Source organism: Arachis ipaensis, chromosome B9, assembly GCF_059453495.1.
Source record: "Arachis ipaensis isolate K30076 ecotype BB chromosome B9, ASM5945349v1, whole genome shotgun sequence".
NCBI lineage: Eukaryota > Viridiplantae > Streptophyta > Magnoliopsida > Fabales > Fabaceae > Arachis > Arachis ipaensis.
The window spans coordinates 63,109,325-63,119,223 of NC_142444.1; the positions used below are offsets into that span (position 1 = coordinate 63,109,325).

General features: G+C 30.9%; 1 protein-coding gene across 3 annotated transcripts; it reads right to left on the reverse strand.

Annotated features, from left to right (window-relative positions):
- Positions 1-2,270: 2,270 nt before the first annotated feature.
- Positions 2,271-8,674, reverse strand: LOC107618587 (uncharacterized). 3 transcript variants are annotated; one of them, XM_088498013.1, is made up of 10 exons: positions 8,412-8,674; positions 7,671-7,710; positions 7,205-7,580; positions 5,965-6,353; positions 5,374-5,623; positions 5,082-5,247; positions 4,858-4,960; positions 4,447-4,575; positions 3,501-3,725; positions 2,271-2,710 (listed from the first exon to the last, which is right to left on the reverse strand). In XM_088498013.1, exons 3-10 carry the CDS (start codon positions 7,473-7,475, stop codon positions 2,429-2,431), a joined length of 1,815 nt encoding a protein of 604 aa, XP_088354139.1. In that variant the 5' UTR covers positions 7,476-7,580; positions 7,671-7,710; positions 8,412-8,674; the 3' UTR covers positions 2,271-2,428. The 3 variants fall into 3 exon arrangements, with proteins under 3 accessions (XP_088354139.1, XP_088354140.1, XP_088354141.1); XM_088498014.1 differs by lacking the exon at positions 8,412-8,674 and adding an exon at positions 8,234-8,302; XM_088498015.1 differs by lacking the exon at positions 7,671-7,710 and having other exon boundaries at positions 7,205-7,616.
- Between the last annotated feature and the right edge of the window lie 1,225 nt (positions 8,675-9,899).

The window sequence follows — 9,899 nt, forward strand, 5'->3', positions numbered from 1 at the left end:
CAATAATAACGGCGGCGGTGGCGAGGCAGGCTGGACGAGATGCAACTCCGTTCACAGTGCGTGGGTGTGTGACGGAAGGAGCATGGGCTGAGCGGGTGTGGTGTTCTGAGTGTGTGTGTGTCACGGCAAAACTAAGGGAGAGAAGGTGAGTTCGTGTGTGTTTGTTCCGTTGAAGGAGGAGGGTGAGGCTGCATCTATTAGGGTTAGGAATTGGGAAAATTAGGGTTTCTGAATGAATTTGGAGATTTTGAGATTTAGGGTTAGAAATTAGGATTTTATAAAAGAATATAGATAGATATGAATAGATATTTTGATAAAATTAGAGGGTAGGATAATTTTAAAATTAAATATACTCTCTTAAAAATATTTAGGAACATTATTTATCAACATATTGCTAAGTTCAATCAATTATTTCTAATATATATTATAAAATGAACAAGTTAATTATATTTTGTAAAGTATAATTTAAATTCAAATATCAATTTTCTAGATTAAATCATACAAATCTCTATTATTTTTCTATCTCTAAAACTTTAATTTCAATTTATAAAATAATTAATTATAATAAAAATTGTACATAAATATTAATTGACTTAAACTTAAAGTATTTATAAATATCAATCTAATCATTTCTAATAAAATAATTTCTAAGAGTTCAAATTAATAACATAATTCATTTAAAATAGAATTATTTAAATTAAATTATACAATTCTTTTTTATTTTTCAATTACCAAAATTATAATTTCAATCATACCAAATATCTAATAAAGTTTATATAAAAATTCTAATTAATTTAAACTTCAATTATCATGAAACTCTATTTAATCACCTTTAGCAAAATAATTTTCTTAAAATAAATCACCAATAACTAATTATTTGATTTTCAAAAACTATGATTATTACAAGAGGTGCCGTTGGTTGACGCATGGTTTCAATTTGGAAAGAGAATTCAAGGGTTGGAAACCGTCAACGAGATAAGGTTTTTCTTCAAACCATTTTATTATCAAAAATTGTTATAAATCAATATCGATATAAAAATTATATTTTTGGTGATTATGTGAGTGTCATGAATTGGTATGTATAATTGTTGATGTGTTTAAATGGTGAATTAGTGTAAATGTTGAGTTTGGTGATGGTTGTTGTGATTGAGTGGTCATAACATCCATTCTACCAGAGTAATACAGCGGAAAACGTGATATTCTGATAGTATAAATGTTACACATAAAAACTAAAATACATCAAAAAATAAGATATCATGACATCGAGTGAAATAAAATCAACAAATTAAAGCACTAAAAAGTATGATATTAACCATTGAATGTCAAGGAGAGAATTATAGAAATAGACTTCTAACTACTTTAAATTTGTGCAAAGAACTTGATAAACTCCATATTTTTCTACACAAATTGAAATGGTAAAATAGTTTACGAAGTGACTTTTGTCAAAGGATTATTTTGAGGATTTAGATATTTTAAAATGATAAAAACATTATCAATGTTAGGCAAAGTAATCAATTATGATACGTAAATTGTTGAGTATTCCACTTAATACAGTGGCTTTTGAGTCTACCTTTAGTATTGGAGCATATATCATAAATAAATATAGAAGCTGTTCATTGTCAAAACATGTTGAGACCGTGATTTGTAGTTGAAATTGGATGAATGAATTTGTTGATGATATATTGGTAACCAATTTAGTTCCAATATAGTACTTAATTTCAATTTTATTCAATATTGTTAGTTTGAAAGTTAAAGATTGATTTGTGTTAATATTGTTGGGCATTTATACGGTGATTGTGATTATGGATAATATGGTTTATTGTTGATATAAATTTGAATGTTTATGTGAATTTTAAATTGGTTTGTACTTTAATTTGTAATTTCACTAACTTTTTATTTTAATTTCGTGTTATGATTGGATTTTTTTTGTCATCTTTTATTATATTAATTAGTTTTAAAAATATATTTTTTATTTTATATATATAGTAATAATATATGATCAACAAACATTATCATTTTGGACCACTAATAGTTTACATTTATATTTGTAGGTGTTTGCCAACAAAAAAAATATAATTTGCACTTATATTTATCAGAATTTATATACAAATCAATAAAATTTTACTCAAATTTTTTAGAATTTACACACATAAATTGATAAAAATTTATTTGTTTACGAGTGAATAGTCTGTTTTGCCATCTCTATCAAATTATCAATAGCCATGAAAAAACCGCCAATAATAAAAAAAACATGACAAAAGGAGGAAAAATATCTGAATATGTGTGCTCTTTCAATCACTTATTCTTTTACAGCTCCAATTTACCATGTTTTAGCTTATGTACAATAATTACACATAACAAAAAGAATCATGAGATCATATTACTATCATATAATTGACCAGTAATCTATTTTTACAAACATAAAACCCTACCAAAATCTATCCTTGTTAACACTCAAGTACCCTGCCATAACCTTCCCGCCGGTATTCCTCATTCCATCTATGAGGAAGGACCAAGTAGAACCCAATGCTCCAACAAAGAAATCAGAATCCACTGCCATCAAGAAATTGACCAGTGGATAGTTGGTGCTTGTCTCCCTTCCAAGGCTAGCTTCATAGTTTGCCATTGACATGTTTGCCCTCGCTTGGCGCCTCACCTTTGTATAGTGGAAGTTCCAGTGAGGGTATTTTTTGGTCTTCTCAATTACTTCCTGCATCAAATTACATTCTTAATAATTCTTCATTGTATATCAAATAACGTAAAAGCCATACGAGAATAATAGACCGATATTTTAAAGATTTGAACTCCTTCAGGCAAGGACGTTACCCATGTGCCAATTCTTAACACTTGTTTGAGTGTTGCGTCTTGTTCGTATGGTTCTTATTGTGTTTGAGTGTTATTATTTTTATTAAAAAAAATTTTATAAAGTTTTGGAAGCCAATATTACACAGCTAATGTTGTAGTCAACATTCAACATAAGAAAAAAAAAATACATTTGAAATTCTTAAAAATAAGAACATCCCAAACTTAAATAAAAGAAATATCCAAAATCCAAACTCAACAAAAGTTTATCTTTGGTAGACTTCATACTATGCTTACTTGACAACTTGCTGTAGCGGTGGCTGAAACTAGTTGCTATTGTTGGTTCCCTAGCACTACCTAAAAAACTTATCTAAAAATTATACTTATTAATGATATATTATCCTTTTTTTAAATATCTAAATCTCAAAAGCAAGGAATTTTCTTTCCTCATTTAGTAGTTAGAAATATGTTTGGAAGGATCTATTATTCGTAGGAAAATAAGTTATATGCTTTTGAAAAAAAAAAAAAAAGAAAGAAAGAAAACTACTTACATTATATTCAAAAATTAAAAGTTCTAGATCCAAACATACGATATCTTCTAGGATTTTAGAATGGCACAAAAAAAATGAGTATGTAAAAATATATAAGAATATTAAAGGGGAGATCAGAAGGTATGCAATAAATGTAGCATAATATACCTGCATCTCAGTGGAGAGCCAAATGTTATTCAGGTTTGGAAAGTGTCTCCTAATCCTATCAGCAAGTTCCATGTATCCTTCAAACTCAACTACCTTCATTTCACATGCTTTGTCGCCCATTCTCACGTGCATGCTTAGGAGAGGCCTAGGAATCCATGGCTTGTGATTGGACCACACATACTCATTTATCTCTGACCTCTCTTTCTCACCACTTTGCTGACCAAACTAGAAACTTAGAAATAACTTCAATTAATACAACTAGCTTGAGGGAAGAAAAAGAAAAAACAGTTTGGTGTGGTAGTAATTAGGTTAGATCTCTTCTCCTCTTTAGGTATTGTTTTGTTCCTATTGGACAACAATGGCGGAGACAGTGGGGCAAGTTTGCTAACAGTTATTCTCAAGAGATTTATTGTGTCTCTATTTTATGAAAATGTTTGGGAGCCAAAGTAACCATAACTCTTGCTCTCTTTTTTTTCATTCATTAGGTGTGTAATTATAGATATTACATATATAAAATTATAGATGTTAAGTTGAATAAGATAACTTTGGATTATTATTGTTTCTCTAGCGTTACTCCTATTTTAAATGGATGGAAATTATCTAAAGTTATTTTGAAATAGAGATAGTTTTCAAGGTTGTCTGTCTCCTTCAAACATGTTTCCCTCCCTACTAACAGTCACCTCTATCTGACTATCTCTAACGTGACCAAACACTACCTTAAGTTCAATAAGAAAAAGGAAATTATATATTAATATAAACTCCAATTATATATATATATATCAAGCGTAATCTTTCACCCTTCAATATTTTCTTTCATATATATATATATATATATATATATATTACACTTTACAACATAAATTGAGGAAAAAAGTTTTCAAAGGATCGATGATATGTTATCTTGTGTAGGATTTTCGATTATTCTGAGACAATAATTAACAATCACCTTTGGCCAACCTCCAGCAAGACTTTCAATAACCATTTTCGCAGCTATTGTTCCAAAGGCGGCGTGGCGCGCCTCATTTAACAAATTGCATGTGTACTCAGTTGGGAACCTCATTAAGTAGCGAACAGCCTGATGAGCAACAATGTTATGGAAACAAAATTGAGAAATGTTAGGTGATTAATAGCTTTTATCAATATTAACAAAAATTTTTTGGCCAACACCTTATTTTTATACTATTAAAATTTTGTTTAGTGTTTAGAGTTAAGAACTTAATATTTAAGGTTTAGTTAGTTAAAGTGTTGACAAAAAAAATAAATTTTTCTAGTCAGGTAACATTGCTCAACAAAATTTTGATCTCAAACTATTGCCAAAATTAGGATATAGTTTTTTGTTTGTCTATTGATTAAGTACCTGTGCTCTCCACCACCTTCTATCCATTTTTCTATGAGAAACCAGCAGGCTCCCATTGACATCAGTTGTAGGTTGCAAATAACTCCACGGCGCACCCCATTTCCTGCACGATATGTTGGCATCGAAAGAGTAACTTTCAAAGGATCAACATTCTACCAAAAAGTGGCGGTGTCAAATAAAAGAAAACAGAAGAAATGTATATAATTGCAGGCGTAAGAACTTACCTAGGAGTTGGTCCAGCCCATATGTGCTTGGATGTATAACTTTCTTTTATTGTCACAATTCCGTTATTCCGTGCCTCTTCGCTTTTCATCAATTCAAATGCACGCTGCCGGCATTCCTGGGATGTTTCTGGAAAGAAGTAACAACTCCAACTAGACCGCGACGACGCTGAAGATAAAAAAAATGCCATTTACATTATCATCAAAATTCAAATTGGTCTTGTGCTAAGATCATTCATATTGCGAATCTCAAAACTAAATTCAAGATATGTTTGGCTCAAAAATAGATATATACCTTTGCAACCATCATGATCAGCTCTGTTGTAATAGTTCGCAACAAGTACTCTGCCTTCACTGATTGCAATAGCAAGAAGTCCACACATACCGGCAATCTGAGCTCCGATACCAAATCCTGGCAATCTCTCCCAGTCAGCTACAAGGAACTTCACATTCGGGTCTCTGCAGTCTACAGGATGCTGATGAATCCATATATCGCGCTGCACTTTTCTAGTCATTGGATAGTTTTCTTCATCGGATCCTGCAATCTGCAAAATCTTCTATGTAAACAAACTTGGAAGTAATTGCAACATTTCATCTTATTCCTTAAATGCAAAAAATCACCAGCACAATTTTTGTATATTTGGTCGATTAAAGTTATGTCCTAAATGTTTGGAAAGATTTATTCTTTTAATTAGTTAATAATTTAGTGAGAATTTACTATTGCCATTATCATTTCTAAATAAAACTAACTTAAGGTATACTAGAAATGAATATTGGCTATGAAAAAAAAGTAATGCTGCCACACTTGGAAAGTACGCTAAACAAATCTGTTAGCAAAAATGTTTACGCTGAGTCCAAAATATCTTAGAAAACTCTAAGATCATACCCATGGTGGATAAGTCCCCTCTGAAACAGCCTGATACTTAAGTTCTTTAATCTGCTCGATTGACGAAGCAACAGGATGTGTGTCTAAGAACCCCTTCCAACTAGTCCATGGTGGGAAGCTCTCATTCCCCGTACGCTGATCAAGACGGCCGTAGAGCTTTGTCTTCGCCTTGCAATTTTCTAAATGTGGGGCATTAGGAATATCAGGCACATTAACTCCATCTTTCATCAAGTAATTACCACCTCCCCCGGTTTTCGATTTAGTTAGCTCTGCATTCCAAGCTGAATAAAGCAATGACACTCTTTCATCTTCGTCTCCCTCATTATTGCTATTCGATTCAGATAATTGCTCTGCTTGCTTAAGCTTAAAGTCACACTCCGAATGTGTAACTAATGAAACAAAAAACACATTATTCCACCATAAATTTGATTTAATCTATTCATAATAATCAAACTAGTTAATGTAATTACTAAACTAAATCATTGTGATCGGTTTTAGTGACTTGAAGAATTTCCCAAATGTACAGTACTACACATTTTTCTTCCTAATAATATACTCTAGGAAATGCAGTCAAAGTGAAAAAGAGTTGGTATTAGAGTATGCTTAACGTAAAGTAAGAAATTAAAGTACTTAAGATTTCTTCATTCTGAAGCCTACTTAACTCATTGCCATCAATTTCCCTTCATGGATAAACCAAACTTTGAAATAAAGTAACAAATCATTATAAACTTGGTCCTTTTTTCATGAAAGATAAGACAAAATAAAAAGAGGGGACAGAAGAAAAGTAGTTCCCCCTAGTGTTCCTATGCAATCTTTTTTATTACCAAAAAAAACAAGAAAAAAAGAAGATTAAATATTGGAGGTAATTTCTAATCCAGAGATAAATTTTCTTAAATGTCTTTTCTCTGAAAAAAAAAAAAGAAAAAAAAAATGTTCTATTGTCTCAAAATTCATAGTCAATGGTCGATGATAGGCCTCATTTTCACCGTAGTATTACCCATTTGTTATAACGACAATAGTACTCAAAACTTCAAAAGAGTGAAAGAAGAAGAACCACCCTGCATCCACATCCACAATCCCACTTACACAAACAAAATTCAAGATTCAAAATAGCACCATACATACACAACAAAAGGCTTAAACGAAGGAGGCCGCGAATTAGGCTCGGCTCGAGTCAGATTAGTTCAATTCCTACTAAATTTGGAACACAAACGGTTTATATAAGGGAATTTTGACTTACCGATATGATCATGAGAAGTTGAGTTCCCTGAAGATGATGAAGAATCAGAAGCAGCCACTGAGAACAACATGGTTGATGAGAATGAAATTGGACCAAGCTGGAAGGTTCCAAATGAAGTCAAAGCAGCCAAGAACAGAGAAGTGAGGCAAACACCACACAGAAATCCCACCACACAAATTTGGCATGGGAATGAGCTTCCCATCTGAATTGCTTTCTGTGAAACCACTCTCTCAATACTATTGTTGTTGTTATTATTCTTCTGTCCCTCCATTTTCTTCACAGAACCAACAAATTTGAAATTTTATTTTTATTCCAAAAGCAAGAAAAATAGGTTCTTCTGGAATGACACTTTTTGGTTCATGAACTTGTGACTAATCTACAGTTACAAAGGTTTCAACTTGTGAGCCTTTAACTACTCCAAAGGGACACAGAAAATATGAAGAAAAAAAGAAATGAGAATACTAACCTTAAACTCTTGTGTGGGCCATAGCTGTCACCCTTTTGAACTGTTTCCATAAATGTCAAGTTTCAATCATAGTTCATCAAAGTTACACTCATACAGAGAGTCAGAGAAGGACGCATTAATATGAAAAACATGCATTTCAGTGTCTCTGTGTGTGTTTGTGTATGCTTGCTCAACCACAAACAGTAATAGAAGGGAAGAAAACAGTCAAAAACTTGCCAAATTTTGGTAACAAACTTGCAATTCACATAATTTCACGCCATCATAAATATTTCATACCAATAATAGTTAATTTTTTATTTTTAACAGTAAAAAAACATACAGTGATGGAGTAGTGGAAGAAGAAGAAAGTCGAACATTGGGTGAATTATTGGGACCTAATTCACCAAAAATATTCAGAAAATTTTCAAACTTTTTAACTTTGAATTGATTTAGACCTTATCAAGGAAAAGCGTAGTTATAATAATAATAATAATAATAATAATAATAATTTAGAATATCAAGAGAGAAGAAGAGACATACACATAAAACATGCAATGAAAGACCAGAAGAAGAAGATTTAATACCCTGAAATTAGATATGATGACAGGTTTACCAGAAAAATCCACCAAAACAGTGACACAGTTATTATTATTATTTTAAAAACTTTTAATATTTATAATTTTCAAAACTCAAAAGGGTAAGTGAATTTGGACTCAAAAGGCCACAACAGAGAGAGAGAGAGAGAGAACAAGTTGAGTTTACCTTTATGGTGTGAGGAACAGAACAAAACACAGACATGGCATGCATTGAGAACATTGCATTATTCATATGGTTGTATGTTGTATTTGTTGATGCATTCAATTTGTCACAACCAAATACCAATGTAGATAAAGCTAACTCATAGAGAGGATTATTATCTTGTGAAGTTGCCACATATATTATTATAGATTCTCCTACATACATGCACATTCACTACTTTGATCTTTCTCTATCTTTGGTCCCCTATTTCTTATTTATATTTCATTAGGTTTCACATAACTTCTAGCTGTACTTGAACCTAAAGCCAAGGGTCAATTAGTTCTTTTACAACAAGTGGGGGCGTTTTTCTAATTATTTTAAAAATATATATTTTTTGTTTTTTAAACATGAGGAACTTTTCAAATTTCCCAAGCGAAAAGAAAGGAATTAGTTCACTTCTTGTGACTTCTTAAATTATTAAATTGTAAATGATAAGTCACCAAAAAAAAAATTGTAAATGATGAACATGAGGTGAGCACGCCAAAAAAGCTTTCCAATCCATTATCCAATAACCATGTTTGCTCTATATATTTATTCAATTAACAAAGAAGTTATGATTAGGGAATAGAAAATTGTATTACTCATTTATTATTAGTATGTCAATGAAGTTTATGTAGACGAACATGACAAGGAATATCTGATGAGTTGGCTCAGCATCAACCTTTTCCTCTTTCCATTGAGGATTGTTTTTCTTTCTTTTTTGTTTTTTGTTTCTATTTAATGTACACTTTAACAAACGCATACATTTTTTTTCAAAAGTGCATAAAATTTAAGCATAGATACAAAATTTTTAGATAGAACTATAAAATTTGGTATAAATAAAAATTATGAAAACGAAAAAAAAAAGAGAAAGACATTTTAAGAAGAAAAGACACCAAAAACAGAAGAAATTTTGTATAAGAAATAGAATATGAAAAAGAAAAAAATAATAAAATGTGTTAAAAGAAAAAGAATAGAATGAAAGATAAAAAAGAAGAATAGAAAAAAATAGAAAAAATTGGAAAAAAATACAGATGTAGCAAAAGAAGTATAAAATGTAAAAAAACAAGAAAAATACAATAGAAGAAAGAAAAATACTAATTTTGTTAGTATATCTTATTCTTTGAGTTCTTAAAATATTTAAAAACTAACTTGAACAATAATTTATTTATTTATTGTTATTTTAAACAATAGACAGGTAGGGCTGTCAAACGGACTAGTCCGGCCCATTTAGGTCCGGCCCATTTAGGCCCGACCCGTTAAGACAGGTGATGCATGTGACATCAAAAGCAAAAGCATTAAAACGATGCAATCAATTTGGCTACTTAGGGTGTGTTTGGAATTAAAGTGAAAAGTTTGTTCGAATGTTTCAAACGCTTTATTTTGATTAAAAAAATTTATAGAACATTTTTTTTATTTGACATTATAAAAAGAATAATATGTTAGAAAATTATTTTAATTTCCTAATTTGTT

Bases quoted from the DNA above. Each gene is read 5' to 3' on its own strand.
- LOC107618587 (XM_088498015.1), bottom strand. From the start codon at position 7,475: ATGGAGGGACAGAAGAATAATAACAACAACAATAGTATTGAGAGAGTG. The intron at 4,961-5,081 runs GTAAGTTCTTAC...CATATCGTGCAG, and splicing joins TGGGCTGGACCAACTCCTAG to GAAATGGGGTGCGCCGTGGA. The intron at 4,576-4,857 runs GTACTTAATCAA...GTTGCTCATCAG, and splicing joins GAAGGTGGTGGAGAGCACAG to GCTGTTCGCTACTTAATGAG.